This window comes from Engystomops pustulosus, chromosome 4, assembly GCF_040894005.1.
Source record: "Engystomops pustulosus chromosome 4, aEngPut4.maternal, whole genome shotgun sequence".
In the NCBI taxonomy this organism is placed as follows: Eukaryota; Metazoa; Chordata; class Amphibia; order Anura; family Leptodactylidae; genus Engystomops; species Engystomops pustulosus.
Window position 1 is genome coordinate 54569699 of NC_092414.1, and position 20195 is coordinate 54589893.

At 41.2% G+C, this 20195-nt stretch overlaps 1 protein-coding gene and 1 long non-coding RNA gene across 19 annotated transcripts in view; one reads left to right on the top strand and one right to left on the bottom strand.

Moving 5' to 3' along the window:
* The window catches only part of TENM2 (teneurin transmembrane protein 2), a 1545179-nt gene that overhangs the window by 131479 nt on the left and 1393505 nt on the right, over nt 1-20195 (bottom strand). For 16 of the 18 annotated variants that reach the window (XM_072145937.1, XM_072145941.1, XM_072145939.1 and 13 more), the window contains 2 exons: nt 18361-18561; nt 12495-12707 (listed from right to left, as the gene is read on the bottom strand). In XM_072145937.1, coding sequence (XP_072002038.1) covers nt 12495-12707; nt 18361-18561 — 414 coding nt within the window. The remainder of the gene's footprint in view (nt 1-12494; nt 12708-18360; nt 18562-20195) is intronic. The other 2 variants (XM_072145950.1, XM_072145947.1) reach the window with 1 other exon arrangement.
* LOC140126460 (uncharacterized) lies at nt 18350-19946 on the top strand. The gene is made up of 2 exons (XR_011854839.1): nt 18350-18421; nt 19872-19946. It is a non-coding gene; the product is annotated as an uncharacterized lncRNA (long non-coding RNA).

Consider the following 20195-nt stretch of genomic DNA (forward strand, 5'->3'; position numbering starts at 1 on the left):
GCCAGTCTCAGGCTGGAATGCACTTGTCTTTTGCTGCACCAGTGATATGATGATAAATTCTGGTGCAGCATAAGACACTCAATTTCTACTTTAGACCTACTTTCCGTTGATCTAAACTGCTCCACGAAAAGGTCTAAAAGCCTTGATAAATGTGGTTCAAGACATTTTAGATACAAAGCTACTGCGTTAATTAATCTCCCCCAACGTGTCCAAGGCTGGTCAGAAAACCATTGGGCATTGATTTGAATTTCCTGGAGCAATGGCAACCATCAGATAGCGAAATGTTGCCAGTTCAAATATGTTACAACAAAATCTAGACAGGAGAAGCACTTTTAATGATGCCATAATTATTAGGTTTTGCAAGAATTGAGAAAATGAATATAAATTGGCTGTAACTAACATGGTTTTCTAGTATGATGAGGATAGTTCATTAGTAGTAATAGTGTGGATTCACATTGTGCCAAATTGCCTTTAATTTCTCTTGCTGCGCACCATCAGCAGTGAAAGGGTGGTAACGGATCCCAAAGTGACCGCTCCGGATGTACACTGAAGTCATATTGCTGTGGTAGTTTATGTTTGGATACCGTCAGTATATTACTACACACTGAGCTGCATTTCTTTAAGATCTATTTCTAGAATTGTGGAAACCATGAATAAAAAGATGTACAAGCTGTAAGATATCAGAAAGCTTATGTGGAAAAGCTGTCCGAAAAAGTGATGTAAAAGAAAATTACAACTAGCAGTTTCCTAAAGATTTTAATACATTTCCACATTTATAGGCTTTTTAAACTGATTCATGTATCTATGTTTCCTGAGCGGAGGTCTAATTGTATTTGTGCACTTGTTTTTACAAATAGGCATTTCTACTGGTGAGGTATAAAGGACTTCGAACTTAACCCCATTCACTTGTACAGGGGCCAGGCCATCTGGCACTGAACGGGGTTAATAGACGGCAGCATTTTTGAGAAAGCAACAGCATTCACACTTTTCTTTCTGCCTTAAAATATTTAGTTGCTTAGGAGGATAAAAGCTTTGAACAACAGTAACGCAGCAGTTTTGAATTCATTCCCAGTGCTAAGAGAAAATATTGCAGCCAAAAGCACAGAATTGACATTTCCTTTTCATAATGGTCTGATCCCTGATGCAATTTGGACAACAGCGACTATGAATTTAACCTCTTCCTCAACAAGTTACAAATGGCGTCCTACTCTGACCATCAGAAATGATTGAACCAACAAGGTTTCTTATATGTCTATTGTCTCAGGGATTCGGTAAAGTCCTGTTTGTTCACAGCTAACTATCGTCCATAGTAACAGAACTGGATAGTATGTAAGCTACTCTGGTAATTATGGCAATAATTGGATATTTTGTTAAGAACTGCCTTCAAACTTGATAGCATTAACATTTCAGGCTTAAAGGATAAGGTCTGATACCAGCCACCCCAAAAATCAGCTCTTTGAAGAGACCATTTGGCTGAGCACTGCAGTCTCTTCACAGTCTACCAAGCTCAGGGTTGTAATTAGTACAATGGCTGTTCTCGGTATTGCAGGTCAACCCCATGTGACATGACATAACCAGCCTATGGAGTGGTATTAACACTCACTCGAGTGCCACAACCACAGTTATTACTAAGAGCCCCATGAAATCAATGAGAATTCAATGCTGATCAAATATCCTACAAAGAAGTGATCAATAGATACATTTAGTGATATACCTTTAAAATGTAATAATCTATTGGACGTAACAAATGAATAAGTTCTAGTCTTACAAGGATAAAGAAACATAAACCTAAGATTACCTGATATATATATATATATATATATATATATATATATATATATATATATATATATATATATACCTCATATATATCAAAATGATATAGTGTAATCAATGATCACTATATCAAGAAATGTGCCCCCAAATATTTTGGTATTAAAGATAAGCGAATCTATTAGATTGACAATTTGGAACAAATATGTCATTTTCAGGCACCAAATGAATTTTTTAAAATATTTTCTGCTTTGCTTAGGAGAAAATGCAGGGTAGTGGATGGTGGATAGCTACTGCTATCTTATCCCAAAGCAAAAAGAGGGGGAACAGGAAGGGGAAAATAACAAAATTTGTAAAAAAAAAATTAACAAAACAAGATAGAATCTTTCATACTTACTTCTAGAAAAGGAATATTTTACACTACCAATTTCTGGGACAATTAGGGTAATATAAGTCTAGATCCGGACCCAAATGATTTGAAAAATTAGAGGAAGCTTCTATGAAAGCAAATCTCTGATGATTTGCTCATCTCTAATTGGCATATGTTCTAAGAATCCTAAATGTGGATAGTAAAATGTTCTTTTATAAATACACTTTATAAATTGTAAAGTTTTTTTTTGGCCTTTATTATCACCAGAAAATTTAGAGCATATACACCATGAGAAAATCAACCGTACAGCACAAGCTGGTGCAATTATTTAGTCCACACCATGTACATAAAATAATACAGATGACTGCAAGTCATCTTAATTCAAGAAAACATCATGACAGATTAAGGGCCTTGTTTTCATTTCTTCAGGGAATAGCAGGAAGTAGCTTTGTAAAGACAAATCCTGGAGTGTCTTGCCTTCATCTATTCTGTTACAGCCTAATACAGCTAAGTTAAGAAGACACTTTTGGGTTTAGTTTATAGGTCCCCAGGGATTTAAGGGGACAAGGCAAACGTGTTTCATTGCACTTTATTTTCTACTTCCTACTTGACCTGCCGTGACACATTTAAGTACAAACTGTTAAACTTGGCGGTGGTGAAGTGCAGAACACACGTCTGCAGTATGACAAGGGATCATTTTGGGGGAAGAATTCTCTTCTCAAATCCCAAAGCATGATGGCGTCTTGTCGTGAAAATTGACAAGTCGAAGTATAAAGCTTTTCTGAAGAATGTTACTGGACTTAATTACCCCTGTGCTTCAAGTTGTTGTAGTGGCAATGGCATAAAAAACCCAGGATTTTCTTTCTAAAGAAGCTCCACTTGTAGGATACTTTATGCAGGGCCTAAAAGTAGCTCCTATGTTGGCTGCTGCGGTAATTCAGCATTTGTGACGTGGACATTACGAGTCAGGCCTTTCTTTATATTTCTCAGTATTCATTTCATGAAGCCCTTATTTCCTCTCTGCAGTATGTCCTATAATAATCAGGGACAGGGGGATTACCGATACTTTATAGAGTGGGCTGTGATCATTCCTCTTAGTCTGCAAAGATGAATAATGTTTCCCCTACTCTATGTGACATAACTGTATTCACATGAATATATATTGCTGTTTTATACTTTTCCCACAACTTATTGGATACTGTACTTTGAGGAGTAGTGTACCATGTGTTGAGCCAGCTGGGAAAGTTACAACAGCTACCAACCATTGTCCTTAAACCATCAAGTACCCAAAATTTCACCCAGGGATTTTGGTAACTTCATTGTTATACTGTTATTATTATTATTACAGGCGGTCCCCTACTTAAGAACACCCGACTTACAGACGACCCCTAGTTACAAACAGACCTCTGGATTTTGTTAATTCACTGTACTTTAGCCCTAGGCTATAATAATAAGCTGTAGGAGTTATAAAAGGTTTATTGTTACTTCTGGTTCTTATGACAACCCAACATTTTTAAAATCCAATTGTCACAGAGACCAAAAAAAAATTATAAACTATACAGTTTCGACTTACATACAAATTCAACTTAAGAACAAACCTACAGAAGCTATCCTTTTTGGCTAGTACTTGTAAAGTTCCACACATTTATGCTCCTTTGTATTCACACATTGCTCCTGCTGCAACAATAAAGCCAGTTGTCTTCTACAGAAAAGTATTTTAAATCCCATCAGAAAATAAAATGTGAGTCTCCTTGCTATTGTCAGTTGATTGAGCTTCTCTGTTTTAGCTGGTATAATTCTGAATATACAGAGGGATTAGCGGAAAAGCAATAATCCATGACATTGATTGGCAGTTTTTCAAAATTCTAGCTCCCTTCTTAGAAAACTTGGTAAACCCAAAGCCTTTTAATATGCGCACCATAATAAAAGGAGAGAGGAGCGCTACGTTCAGGAGGGGGAAGACTTGCCATTAAACAAACAATGCTTGAGTAAGGCAGCCTTAGTCTCTCAATCAAACATCTGGGATTCAGAGAACGCTTTCTAGTAACCAATGAGACAGCACAACAGGATTCACTATAATCCCAGTTGTAAAATGTGGTCCACGCTCTGTAGAACAAACAGATTGCAAAGGGGAGTAATAAAAAGAATTTTAAGTTTATTAGACTAAGTTAGGGGGCAATTCAGATGGATAATATGTCTTCACACATGGTGGATTCAGTAAAAAGAACTTTAACTTGGGAAAAGAGAACTTAAATTAGAAATTCATATGCAATTAATGTGACCATTAAGGGAATATAGTCCTAGCTGTAGACTTACAAGTATCTGTCTTATGGTTTTTGAAGCTTGAACACCTTATTTGTAATAAAATATCCAGCTGAGATTTTAGTGTTGCAAACAAAGTTCTGTCTGAAGGCTAGGAAGGTGTTATGTTGTGGTGCACGATTCAAAATGATACATTTTGGGCATTACTATGTAATAGCCTAGCGAACACCTGCATACTGACAGCTTACAGGTGGCCATTTTTCTGTGGTTGGACCAGAACTTAAAACAAAGCAACCTATAAATTGCATCAAGTAGCAGGATGAGGAACCTCTGGCTGTGTTCACACAATGTGCTTGAATTGCATTTAAAATGTGTGGCAAGGGCATTTTGAAACTTTGAACATGTGGTTTGTCTTGTGAAAATTGAAAACACATGTTACAGCTTTCATAACATAAGCCTTTTGGTAAAATCTTGGTAAAAAAATCAAAATGCAATTCATGTGCAACATGGGAATACAGCCACTGCACCACATCATGGAAACGCAGCCACAGCGCCACATCATGGAAACGCAGCCACTGCGCCACATCATGGGAACGCAGCCACTGCGCCACATCATGGAAACGCAGCCACTGCGCCACATCATGGAAACGCAGCCACTGCGCCACATCATGGAAACGCAGCCACTGCGCCACATCATGGAAACGCAGCCACTGCGCCACATCATGGAAACGCAGTGTGGCAAAGTCAATATTGAATTGGCGAGAAATTTAAGGTTTTTGTGTATTACAGCGACCACAGTGTGAATTGGGTCAAACTGGAAGCTGTTCTCCATGTGTTGGTCTCTGGGAAGACCTGGTACAGGACCCTAATTGCTGGAATGGAGACAAGTGTGATCACTGCTCCAGACCAAAGCTTCCACACTGCAATGGGTCTAACAATGCACCAGGTGTGCAATCCCTTAAAGAAGGGTGTGGAGCAGTCAGAAATCGCTCTCTACCTGGAGACACAGAGGTTGGACTGTGTGAGAGCCACACGTGAGTGACACTGGGTTACTGAATGTATGTTTCATGCTGGCAGGGAGAAGCCCTCCAGTGGCTAGTGAGGGCCGCCAAGTGTTTAGTTAGAGCCGGACAGGCAAGGATTTTTATTTGATGTTTTGTTTGTTACTGCTGTTTTTGCTGGAATAAATGCACAGTTTCAACTTTAATCCTGCTGTCCAAGAGAGCTTTGTCATTGCTGACCCCCACGTTTGAGCTGAACCCCTACAGCAGCCACTGCGCCACATCATGGGAACGCAGCCACTGCGCCACATCATGGGAACGCAGCCACTGCGCCACATCATGGGAACGCAGCCACTGCGCCACATCATGGGAACGCAGCCACTGCGCCACATCATGGGAACGCAGCCACTGCGCCACATCATGGGAACGCAGCCACTGCGCCACATCATGGGAACGCAGCCACTGCGCCACATCATGGGAACGCAGCCACTGCGCCACATCATGGGAACGCAGCCACTGCGCCACATCATGGGAACGCAGCCACTGCGCCACATCATGGGAACGCAGCCACTGCGCCACATCATGGGAACGCAGCCACTGCGCCACATCATGGGAACGCAGCCACTGCGCCACATCATGGGAACGCAGCCACTGCGCCACATCATGGGAACGCAGCCACTGCGCCACATCATGGGAACGCAGCCACTGCGCCACATCATGGGAACGCAGCCACTGCGCCACATCATGGGAACGCAGCCACTGCGCCACATCATGGGAACGCAGCCACTGCGCCACATCATGGGAACGCAGCCACTGCGCCACATCATGGGAACGCAGCCACTGCGCCACATCATGGGAACGCAGCCACTGCGCCACATCATGGGAACGCAGCCACTGCGCCACATCATGGGAACGCAGCCACTGCGCCACATCATGGGAACGCAGCCACTGCGCCACATCATGGGAACGCAGCCACTGCGCCACATCATGGGAACGCAGCCACTGCGCCACATCATGGGAACGCAGCCACTGCGCCACATCATGGGAACGCAGCCACTGCGCCACATCATGGGAACGCAGCCACTGCGCCACATCATGGGAACGCAGCCACTGCGCCACATCATGGGAACGCAGCCACTGCGCCACATCATGGGAACGCAGCCACTGCGCCACATCATGGGAACGCAGCCACTGCGCCACATCATGGGAACGCAGCCACTGCGCCACATCATGGGAACGCAGCCACTGCTCCACATCATGGGAACGCAGCCACTGCACCACATCATGGGAACGCAGCCACTGTACCATGTCACGAACCCGACTCACTGGAGTTCACACACTGGGATAACTACTCTATAGAGTCCCAGAATTTAGCCCTAAAGCTCCGGACACTTCCACAAAATGGCGTCCTTACGCTAAATTTACTCCACAGAATCCACACTGCCACCACCCACGAGTTACTTACGCAAAGAAGGCCGTAGGCACCTCAACCACACAGACAATGCACCCTGATGATAACTCAGCACATGCACTCACTACTTACACGATATTACAATTATAAATTCACACAGAACATGCAATCGCTTACTACATGGACTATGCTAATAATGACCTTTGGTAACGTGATTCCCTTCAGAGACTCAGATTCTTTAAGGCTACAAGCAGAGGCTTATTAAAAAGTTTTAATTTACATAAAAATGCAGTACACTCAAAGAATTAAATTGTCAGATAAAATAAAAAAGGATTAAAAACAAAACACATACGACACTTTCAAACAGTTATGGAAGAAGAAACAAAAAAATTCTTGCTAGTGGAATAGGAAGAAATTCTTTGGCCCGAGGACAGGGCATAAGCATCGATCCAGCCTTCTATTGTCATAGAGTCACCCAGACTGAACACTACTATGTGGCTGCTTCATTAATTTAAGCCCAGGTGATTTTTGACCCCCACCCCTGGCTGTGATGTCACTGTGAGGGGGATTTTTCTATCCCCCTCCCATCAGTGAGCTACTTTTTGGGTCTGGGTTTTTATCAGAATTCCATAACTTTTGATTGGAAGATGGCACAATTGTGCCATGGCTTCCAACCAAACGGGCATGTTATTCCCATTAACCCCATACCAAATTGTCTTAGGTGTCTTAGCCTAATATCAGGGGTGTTCTTCTATTGGCTGCCTTCCATTGCAGCTAATGTTCTGATTTTCGGTCCAGGAGTGTGTCTAGACCCCATAACTGTCCTGTGTAACTTGGGACCTATAATTATGAATTATGTCCCAGTTATGGACAGCTATGATATTCCCCTTTGTCTGAATTTGGAGGGAAGAACATGCAGTCTGTGGCTTCTTTTCATCCCCCACTAGCTAGACTACTCTGGCCGAAAGGTGTTAATTTTAGCACTTAGGAAGACCATGCTTCTCTGATCACACATAGACTCACTGGGGTGTTATAAACACCCTGCCAGGTTCATCTTCCTGGCTGGTCTTAAACAAATGGAGCCTAATGATTTATAACAGGCAGAATGAAACAACACAAAGAAAGAAAAATAAAAAAGAATATATAACAAACAAACTGTGGAGGAGTAATATTATTATCACCACACACCACTTCATGGGAACGCAGCCACTGCACCACATCATGGGAACACAGCCACTGCACCACACCATGAGAACACAGCCACTGCACCACATCATGGGAACACAGCCACTGCACCACATCATGGGAACACAGCCAGTGCACCACCTACTCTCCAGAGCATTATCTTAGTGTCATAAACAGGAGTAATAGACTTTTGATGAAGAACATAGAAATCAGAAAGTATCAGATCAGAAAATATTTGCCATATTTGGTTAATCATGATATGAAAGGTAAATTTGATTTTTGCAGGAACAAAGTGCAGTCACTTGTGGTGTGAAAGGTACATCTTATATAATAGGGGGCACAGTGTCGTGAGTTGTATTGTTAGGGTTGGTAGATATAAGATGGGGGCACAGCACGGTCAGCTCTTTTGTAAAGTACATTTGATATATTCTGTAAACACGACGTGATCGCAGTTCTGTTGTAATATATCTATATATATATATGGGGGGGGCACAATGTGGATTATATTTGCTGTATATGCTGGGAGACAGTTTGTTCAATTCTATTGTAAGAGCTATATATGATATATATTGGGGACACAGTGTGGTCAGGTGTGAAGGGTATTTTAAGCTGGCAATGAGATTGAAGACATTTGGGAATCAAATTTATGTAAAAGACAAGTTCGCTGACTAACCTTCTAGTATGCCAGAGAACTCTCAGCATTCAACACACCATGTCTACCGTATGATTCTCGGCCTGCAGCCCAGGTGTTGGGTAGTGTTATCAGTTGATGTGGATTTTGTTCGCGTTTTCTGATCTATGCTTGTTCTATTTATTGGACAGAGTTTAGCGGGAGGATATGGGGGTAGGGCCCCAGCAGCACTATTGCCACAAGGGCAATAATACTTTCGCTATACCCCTGGCAAAACGTAATGTCTTCAGGATGTCATAAAATGGCAATTTTGACAGTCAACCTTTGCTTTAAAGCTAGAAGGCATTAATAGACACTGTAAGTGGTGTGACGCATACATTAACAATCTTCTGATATTTTTCCATTACTTTAATGCTTCAACTTGCAAATCCTACCATTAACCCAGTATATTGTTAGATCAAAAGAATGCAGAATATTCTGTTGCGCCTTTCTTTGATCATTTTTCATTATTCACTTTACAAAGCCTAAAGTTATCAGAGGAGATGTATAAAATAATAATTAGATTTTGTCAGGGGTAAATTTCTCAGTGTTAAGGTAATTTTAGAACTTTACACACACCAACCAATTATCCCTATGATTTTTGCATGTTTGGTTTTGCATATTGACTACTTTGATAAATAATGAAAACAACAACAGTACACAGTTTAGTTTCTATTAGTATACTGTGGTAGACAAAAGGCCAATATCTGAGTTGACAATCTCCTTAACATAAGCATCTAAGGTCCAACTCTTTGCACATTTGGCAATCTGGTGTTTAACCCATTGAGGAAAACCTTTTTTCACCTTTTTGACCAAGCATATTTTTAAATTTTTTCATGGCTCATAACGTTGAATTTTTTTTGTTTCCATCACAGTATAAGGGATTGTTTTTTGCAAGACCAGATGAGTTTTTGAATGGAACCATATTTTCTCTATAAAAAGCTTACTGAATAACTAAAACAATCCATATCTGTTGCAGAATCTACCAAAAACTGCTGCTTCTTACCATTAACATTTTTTTATTGAAACAAGGCCTGAAGTTTACATGTTCTTGAATCAAAGATGTAGCATGAAGCTGCTAAGCCCCAAATCAACATCTTTAACAGGATACCGAACCTAAAATAGAACATTTAAAATATGTTTGTCTCCTCAACAGCAGAGGGGGACTTCCAGTTCTTTAGGTATCCTGACCATACAGGTACTAGTATTGCTGCACCATGAGCTCATCTCCATCTCTGCAATATTAATAATTGCAATATTCCAATATTATTACTATATATTTTTAGATATAGAATTGGAATAATCAGGAAACAAATTGGACTTCTGCAGTTGATAATTGACTGAGAACTACAGTATTTCCAAATTTTGTAATATGCCTACCCATGCATAATATCCCATTTAGGCTACATTCACACTGCCACACTGTGGGACGTATATACGGCCGACGTATATATGGCCGATATACGTCCCCCAGACGGCAATGGGCGTACGGCGCCCACGTGCGGCACGTACCGCTCCGTACCCGGAAAAAGATACGACCTGTCCTATCTTTTGCCGTAATACGGCGCCGTGCGCCATTAATTCCTATGGAGAGGGGCGGGGGTGAGCTGCGCTCACCTCCTCCTCCTCTCCCCGTACACTGCCGTTGCCCGCTACGGTACGGTACGGGCGGGCAACGGCAGTGTGAATATAGCCTAAGAGACCAGGCACAACAGACACAACTGGTCAGATGGCCCCCTCTGTACAAAACTGGACATCCATTTCTTTCCTTGAAGCAAGTTTTAAAAAACACATAAAGTAAATACATTTTCCTGCAAGAAAAAGAATATTTGCTACTTTAATAAAAAAAAGTGTTTAATTTTAGCTTTGGAGAGGGGAGGAGTGCTTGTCTCTGGGGGTTACTCACATGGCCAGTACATTCTGTTCTAGAACTGACTCATCCAGACAATCAAGTGCAAAGGATTCTGGATGTGAGAATGTAAATGAGCAGAGAAAGTTACTTGTAGGGCAAAGTTATTAATCATGTCTTCGTGTATATATGGCTTCAATTAAGATTGTTGATAAAATTTGAATTATGAAAAGATACCTTAGGATATGTCCTGAAACTGATTATATTCTTACTCAAAGTACCAAGATTTTTTAAATTAAGCTTGTAACCCCACTGTTGCTGGAGTGAGTAATTCTGTTGAGAGAGAGAGACTATAATAATCTGAAAAACCTTATCTGCCAGGAGAAACAATCTGGTTGTAATGCACAGGGGACAGTATTTGACCTTTTTTAGTCACATTTGGTTGTTCAAGCAAACAAAATCTATATTCCCATGCACTGCATAGGGACAGAAAGAGGAAATTTAAATTAATCTGTGAAGACGAACCTACGGTGTTTGCTGGGTGTTTCTATAATTTATTTTCCTGGCACTGTAAGCACATTGCCTACTAATTAATCATACAACAAAGAGGTCCTTGATACTGAACACATCCTGACACATCCTTAGCAAGTTGTGCTCGGCCACTCTGCAGCAGCTAATATCTCATGATACAATCTAACTATTTAGTATTTCCAGGTCTCTCTGGTGTTCTGCTGGGGATGGAACAATGCTGAGTCGATACTAGTGTTCCTACTTATATTCCACTTTATCATAATGCTATTTTTTATCACTACTAATCTACAGGATTATTGTACATCACTCTCAAGGATATTGCAGACTAGGCAAATTAACTAAACGTTTGGTGTGTTAAGAGAGACATCCCGGTATGTATCAATTACTTAAAAAAATAAAACAATTACTAAAAATAAATATATAAATTATTCATTGTAAATGTAACCTATCTCTAGGATAATCTTTCACGCTTATGTTTGTTTAAATATTCCTATCTATTATTGAGTATATAGAATCTCCATTTCTCCTTTAATAGCATTCAGGAGGACAGCCCCTGGCTGTGACTGGTATGAACCTAAATACAAATATTACATTTTAAAGGACATTTATGCTAATACTTTATTCAAATTAGTATAAGGGGCTCCTGGCTCCATAAACACCTATGGAGCCTGGAGCCCCTCAGGCTCATTTGCATTCAGTCCTTTATCCTGGTGGTAGATGCCCTTTAAGAAAAAAAAACTGTTATTCTGAACAGTAATTCCTGACACATCAGTAATAGCTGCAAAGTCAGCCATGTAGGTGAAGTAAAACTCTTCTCTATAATATCCACATACCCTAACATGGTATAAAAGTGAAGTCTAAAATGTGAACTCCTTTAATACCCAAGTATCCCTATATATATGTAGATTTCTTATTGTAATCTGCCTTATTTCTATTTCACAGCTTTGAAATCCAACTCATTTTTAGGACTCCTTATAGTAAAATATTAGAGTATTGCTTTTATTTCATTACATGTTGCTATTGGTGCTAGATTCCATTATGTTACATTGACATTTGCTTCTGAACAGTGGTCAAACACTTTTTTAATTATTGTAACACATGCTTAAAAGTCTTTGGCCAAAGTTCTGGATTACAAGACATGATCATTATCAAAAGCAATGCCCCATTAAGGTTTGCCACAACTGCTAGAGTACAAATTCTATTGACCTGCTACAGAAGCAGATAATAACTGTATGTTATAAAACAGTTTTGTACATGTTTTGTGGAAACAGATTTTATGATGCTACAGTTGTCAGTAACACAAAATTGATGCCTCTCTCCAAATTACACCAACCATTTATTTACGGTTTCTCAATTTGTATTCTGCAGTTGAAAAATAAAGGCTCCCTTGATGGAACAAAACACAACAGTGATATGTTGTATGAGAATAAAGCAATATGTGCCTCTTTCGATGCCCGTCGTTTGCCTACCAATGGTGCAGTGCTCCCCATTCCAGCCCTCTCTGCATTCACATTTTCCATCTTTGCAAGTTCCATGTTCAGTGCAGCGAGGGTGGCAAACACGTTGGTCACATGCCATCCCAGTCCAACCTTCTTCACAACGACATGCTCCACCGACACACACCCCATGAGTGCCGCAGTCCACAGAGCATACCTCTGCAACAGAAAAGAAAGAAAAACAAAATACAAAACTGCTGATAAAATCTCTTAGAGAAAAGGGTCATTGTATGCTGTTGTAAATGGGCATGATACCATTATCATCTTCATGGTGAGAGTAAAGAAATACTTGCATTTAGAGAACATGCAGACACATCAGAACTCTTCATATAGAGATAAGGCATTAATTCCTCTACGGAATTTACATCTATGTTTCATGGACATCAGATTGACTGATGGTCGACTCCTATTACTGACCTGCTCATTTCTTCCTGGTGTCCAAGTAACCATTCTTGTTAAAGTGAATGGCTGCATTATGAAGAAATAGATGTTTTTAAAATATGCTAATTAGCCAGAGGCGCTCAGGTCTGCGTCACCTGAGTGCTTCTGGGCTATACTGGCTTTTATTTATTCCGTCCTGCATTGCCAAAGTTCCTCCTGGGCCCGCCTGTAATACTTAGAGAGAGACGGGGATGTCACCAGGCTCTCTACAAATCTTGTGTGCACTGCTACTAAGTCGGTTGTGGCTATGCTTTCTGAAGATTTGCAGAGAGCTGGGTGACATGACCAGGAGGATCTTCAGCAGTGCCGGCTGAGCCGAAAGGCTCTCAGGTGAAGCAAGCTGGAGCGCCTCCGGTTATTTTGCATATCAGTGGCGTAACTAGGAATGAGTGGGCCCCATAGCAAACTTTTGGCAGGGCCCCCCCTCCCATCCCCTGCCAATGTTTAACATATACAATGATTTTTTTAATTGTTGTTTTAATTGTATTTATACAGCATTTAAAGTAATTACAATAAGGTTAGGAATGATGCACCAAACACATAACATATCCGACAGCGGCCTCCCTCCACTAATAACATGTACAGCAGCGGCCTCCCTCCACTAATAACATGTCCGGCAGCGGCCTCCTCCACTAATAACAGATCTGACAGCGGCCTCCCTCCACTAATAACATGTACAGCAGCGGCCTCCCTCCACTAATAACAGGTCCGGCAGCGGCCTCCTCCACTAATAACATGTCCGGCAGCGGCCTCCCTCCACTAATAACAGGTCCGGCAGCGGCCTCCCTCCACTAATAACAGGTCCGGCAGCGGCCTCCCTCCACTAATAACAGGTCCGGCAGCGGCCTCCCTCCGCTAATAACAGGTCCGGCAGCGGCCTCCCTCCGCTAATAACATGTCCGGCAGCGGCCTCCCTCCGCTAATAACATGTCCGACAGCGGCCTCCCTCCGCTAATAACATGTCTGGCAGCGGCCTCCCTCCGCTAATAACATGTCTGGCAGCGGCCTCCCTCCGCTAATAACATGTCTGGCAGCGGCCTCCCTCCACTAATAACAGGTCCGGCAGCGGCCTCCCTCCACTAATAACAGGTCCGGCAGCGGCCTCCCTCCACTAATAACAGGTCCGGCAGCGGCCTCCCTCCACTAATAACAGGTCCGGCAGCGGCCTCCCTCCACTAATAACATGTCCGGCAGCGGCCTCCTCCACTAATAACAGATCTGACAGCGGCCTCCCTCCACTAATAACATGTACAGCAGCGGCCTCCCTCCACTAATAACAGGTCCGGCAGCGGCCTCCTCCACTAATAACATGTCCGGCAGCGGCCTCCCTCCACTAATAACAGGTCCGGCAGCGGCCTCCCTCCACTAATAACAGGTCCGGCAGCGGCCTCCCTCCACTAATAACAGATCCGGCAGCGGCCTCCCTCCACTAATAACAGGTCCGGCAGCGGCCTCCCTCCACTAATAACAGGTCCGGCAGCGGCCTCCCTCCACTAATAACAGATCCGGCAGCGGCCTCCCTCCGCTAATAACATGTCCGGCAGCGGCCTCCCTCCGCTAATAACATGTCCGACAGCGGCCTCCCTCCGCTAATAACATGTCCGGCAGCGGCCTCCCTCCGCTAATAACATGTCCGGCAGCGGCCTCCCTCCACTAATAACATGTCTGGCAGCGGCCTCCCTCCGCTAATAACATGTCTGGCAGCGGCCTCCCTCCGCTAGTAACATGTCCGGCAGCGGCCTCCCTCCGCTAATAACATGTCTGGCAGCGGCCTCCCTCCGCTAATAACATGTCTGGCAGCGGCCTCCCTCCGCTAATAACATGTCTGGCAGCGGCCTCCCTCCGCTAATAACATGTCTGGCAGCGGCCTCCCTCCGCTAATAACATGTCTGGCAGCGGCCTCCCTCCGCTAATAACATGTCTGGCAGCGGCCTCCCTCCGCTAATAACATGTCTGGCAGCGGCCTCTCTTTACATATACACAAAACAAAACATATATACTTATGCTCCAGCGCTCCCCGTATATACATTAATACATACATATATCTCCACACACATATATAATCACATATAAGGATACAGGCATATACATATGAATTATACTCACCTGTAACTGGTTCAGGGCTGGTCTCTTATAGACAGCAGGCATCAGAGTTTGAAGTAGAATGTCTGCTATCTATAAAGGGTATACACTTACCTGTAGGTCTTCAGCCTCTCTCCTCTCCACACTGGCAGCTCGTCCTCCGGCTCCTCCATGCTTCACCCGGCATCGCAGTTGTCTGGACGTCAGGTCAGGGATCACATCAGTCACGTGACCAGGACGGACTGAGCAGACGGGGGCGGGTCACAGCCACAGAGAAGGCAGCAAGGCAGGGCTGGTAAGCCAGGAGCCGAGGGGGCAGGAACGAGCCGCCTCCTCTTCTGTAGTTAGTGTTACCACAGAGAGAGTTAGCAGCGCAGGATGCGTAGCCATTACAGCAGAGGTTTTGCAGCATGCGCATCCGGGGGGAGCGGGCTAGTGGAGGAGGCAGTTGCTTTGCTGCTACTGTGTATTGGTTACCTGAGCGCACGAGTGGTGCCACTGTCCCTGTTGTGTCATAGTTCACCTCAACATTATGATTTGGCCGTGCACCACGGGCCCCTGAAGCTGCCGGGCCCCGTAGCAATTGCTACGGCTGCTACGGTGGTAGTTACGCCACTGTTGCATATTTTAAAAACATCTATTTCTTCATAATGCAGCTATGCAAGATTATAACAAGAATGGTTACTTACACATCAGGAAGAAATGAGCAGGTCAGTAAATGGAGTCTACCATCAGTCAATCTGATGGTAAATATCCTCTAAAAAAGCTCTTGTCTGTGAACCGAAAAGTCGTGTTTCTAAAAAGAAATCTACTTTTTATCTGACTTTTATAGTGCACTCTATTTTCTCTCAGATCTATCTTGTCACTTAGTTTTAATCTTTTTTTAACCAATTTCTGTGCATCTGTTTATGCTGTCAATCAATTCTCAGTAAGTAGTCCCATTTCGAAACCCTCTCATAATTTGTTTATTTGGAATGGAATCCAAATGTTAGTTTTAAGCCTTTTATCTGTGCAAAAAAACAAAGGTTGGAAAATGATTGCTAGTCAAAATAAATTGCAAAAAAACGTTATTGGTCGCTGATTGTGGTGGTAAAATACAATTAAGTGCTCATTGCCTGTTTTCTCGTTCACCGGTTCACCTCTCGTCGGCTGTAAAATGATGATTGAGCTTTGTCTTATGCATCATTCATAGACCATTATATTACACATCTGATAAGCTTTCAGTTATTCTCAGAATTATGTTCACATTACTATTTAAAGACAATGGAGATGCTGAAGAATTTTAATTTGAGTTTGTACCAGTGACATCAAGTATCACTGACATATATACATCAAGTAACTTAATACTGGGTCTTACACAGAGTATATAGTGTGTAAAACTGGCACAGGTGAAAGATGTACTCATACATTTCTTTAAAGAAACTGCAATCCTTATAGAGCAGATTAATGTTTGCAGAGGGGCTATTTGTGCAGAGGGGCTATTTGGAAATTTTGGATGTAAACTTTATTAGTCAACTCTATAAGTACAGGCAGTCCCCGGGTTACATACAAGATAGGGTCTGTAGGTTTGTTCTTAAGTTGAGTTTGTATGTAAGTCGGAACTGTATATATTATCATTGTAATCCCAGCCAGAACTTTTTTGGTCTCTGGGACAATTGGATTTTAAAAATGTTGGGTTGTCATAAGAATCAGGATTAACACTAAAGCTTCATTACAGACACATTTGATAACTGTTACAGCTGTTTATTGTAGCCTGGGACTAAAGTACAAGAATTACCAATATCCAGAGGTCGGTTTGTAACTATGGGTCGTATGTAAGTCGAGTGTTCTTAAGTAGGGGACCGCCTGTATATATAGTTTTTCAGAAATAAATTGTGCAGATATTAAATTAAAAATAGTAAACCTTTTTTTTTTATAATACAATGAATAATTATATATTTTTAAGCAAAATAATATGGTACATTGTTTGCTCCTTTCTTCCCCTGTGGTGAGTAGTGTTTCTGGCTAAAGATGTCAGCAGATCAGGGACAGAAAGATGATTTACACAAACTGCATAAATAAGCAAGGAAGGTAGGGGCAGAAAATGGAAATTGCTAAATATTTTTTTAATAAAGTTTATTTCAAAGTTTACTATTATCTGCACTATTGTTTTATACAATTTGGTTGAAAAAGTAGTTACACTACATTTAATCTAATTCATCTGTCATTTATACACATTTATTCAATTGTATATTATTAAAAGACAAAATTATCTGTGTGAATATAATTTAGTATAAGTGTAGCCATATTGTCCCTTAGAATATAGATAGCTATTCTTGGATATGACCATCCTCGAACTCTGAAAGCAGTGACCAGACATGCTCTATTGAGACCCCCTACCATCTAGATTCAGAATTTATTACCCCAGGATGTCTGTGAGACATGCAATAACTCCAGAACATTTTATACGCAAAAACTATTTGTTTCTTTGTGCAATCACTACAGCAAAGGTGATCGCATCCAAGGACAACAATCTTGTTTCTAAGGGATAACATAGCCACATTTATAGAAAATTGTCTTTATGCAGGTACATTGTTAATAACATCCAATTGAAGAATGTATATATGGTAGATTAATAGAATTAAATGTCAATTCCCAGGCGGGAAGACCATTTTAAGTGTTGTATCCATAGAATTGGGACCCCTATAAATGTAAAGTTCCCCTGTATGCTGCATGTAAGTAAAAAGTCGGCATGAATGTATGATCAGAGGTCTATTAGGGTAACTACTATGGAGGTTCCAGATTTGCTGAATGGAAAATTGGAAAAAAGGAGATTTAAGAATAGAACATACAGCGGTGTAATGTTTTACAGTACTTATCTAATTGTTTTAGAAAGATTTTCTATTCCATTTTAGTCCTAACACCTAGTTAACTGGTCTGATTTGAAGTTGTATTTCTTCTATAGAAGGTTCAATTTTCCTTCTGTTTTAGTACTTTTGATATGTTATTCATATTCTATCCTTGAGTACAGACGCTGACCAACATATCTCAAACTGATATCCATTTTAAGTGATGTCACATTGGTTACTAAATTAATTTATAGATAGCACAAATATTGAAGGTGTACAAGGGATGGTGTGAAAAAAAAAAATTAAAAAAAAACAAGGATAAATATAACGTCAATGCAAATTTGCCTGACAAGGTGATGAGCCATGGCAAGATGTTATATTCACTTTGCATGAGCTTGCAGTCAATTTGCTGTTTATGTAATACACATATTCGTGCAATAAGTGTTAAATGTGTTTCTTACCAACAGAGCAATCAGGACCCATCCAGTTAGGATCACAGCTACACAGACCTGTGTCAGTGAGGTAGGTCCCATGTCCACTACATTGATCTGGACATTGAGTCCTTGGTAATTCACAGCTCTGGCCACCCCAGCCAGGACTGCAGAGACATTCTTTATTCACACACACTCCATGGTTGGAGCATGATGGGTCAATACAATCCACTAAAATGGTAGACAGAGAATGGATTACATTAAAAATGTAAAGAAAAAAAAAACAATCAAACATAATGGATATACAGCTGCAATTATCTTCACATAAATATATAAATACTTTGTATAGCTCATCTTGTGCACAAATCGACTTACATTGTGTTGGCTTTTCAATTCATGCCTAAAGATAGCCTTAAAATTCTGTGCCTGACAATGAAGTGGTAAAATGCAATGTGTTTCTGTGGGCAACCAGCAAAATTTTGAAGGCAGCTAAATACCAAACCATACAAAAATAGCTACCAACAAACAATTACATCAAAATAAGTATTTGGAACGTCACTTCTTTTTTATGTGGATAATAGTTATGTTTCTGGAACTGTTAACTTTTCTAAAGTTTCTTTAAGGAATCTGTTCATAGAAACAAGTTGAAGATCTGTAAAGGGTCAACCCACATCTATATGAAGTGATGGCCAACCAATAATCTTGGCATTGTTGGACCCAGCTTTATTGTGCTTTTAAGCATCCAGCAGTCCCATAGACATGAATCAAGAGTCATTTTATTTCTAAAGAATTAATCTGATATTCTCAATATTCAACTTTTCGTTCTAAGGTTTGAAAAGATTCATGTTCAGGCGGATGGTAATGTCAGAAATGTCCTTTTCTTGGATTTCTCCTCATGATTACAGGGGATATCATCAACACCAACATGGCCCATTCCTAATTCTGGTCACTAACATGCTCGCCAGCTCCCTTCACAAGGACGGTTTGGTTTTTTATGACAGAATGTAAATTTTATACCTTTGACTATTAAAAATCATGGTAGAACAGAATGGTCACAGGAGGCTCTTCAAATTTTATGTCACTGTCACCACAAATGTAGAGCGATAAAATTAATATGTTTAAATGGTATGGTGGAAGAATTAAGTGAAAATCAGAATTATTACTGTAAGAACTGCGTAGCCTTCAGCAAGGAATAAAGTGGGACCATTAGCAGGGACTTAAAGGTTTCTGGACTTGGTTCTATCATTACAGCCTTGCTATAATACCTGTGTGAGCAGTACACACTGCACAACCCCACTGAACCGTGAATTACATTTATGACGTTAAATGTCATTGAAAAATGACTCGCCCACAAGACTGGCAAATTCAACACTACAAAGTTAACCTAATTTGTCAATTTCAGTTAGATCCCAGCCGCAACAGAGTGCAAAATCTGACAAATGTTCCATTTCATTTTCCATTGCAAATTTGTTAATAGAGCAACAGTGTTTATGCGGCAGAATATATGGATTCTATTGATTTCTATGCCACTTTCATTTCAGGTGAATTGTTTGGACGACATAGAATGATGAATATCCCAACTAAAAAGCTTAAGTTGAATAAAAAAATACCGCTGACTCAGAGCTCTCGTCTCCATTCTGTTCTTTGATAAGGGCACGTGAATGACACGGCTTCATTAGTTTTTGAGGAGCAATCAATACTATCAACTGCATAATATTATAGTAATGTGTAAAATTGTGTTCAGTCAAACCTTGCAATGGCCGTCAGGGAGGGTCGGGAGAGATGGGGTGAACACTGATTTTAACCTTTGATTGGAAGTCACTGTTATTTGCACAGGACACAAGGTGCTATTGGAGACGGTGGCT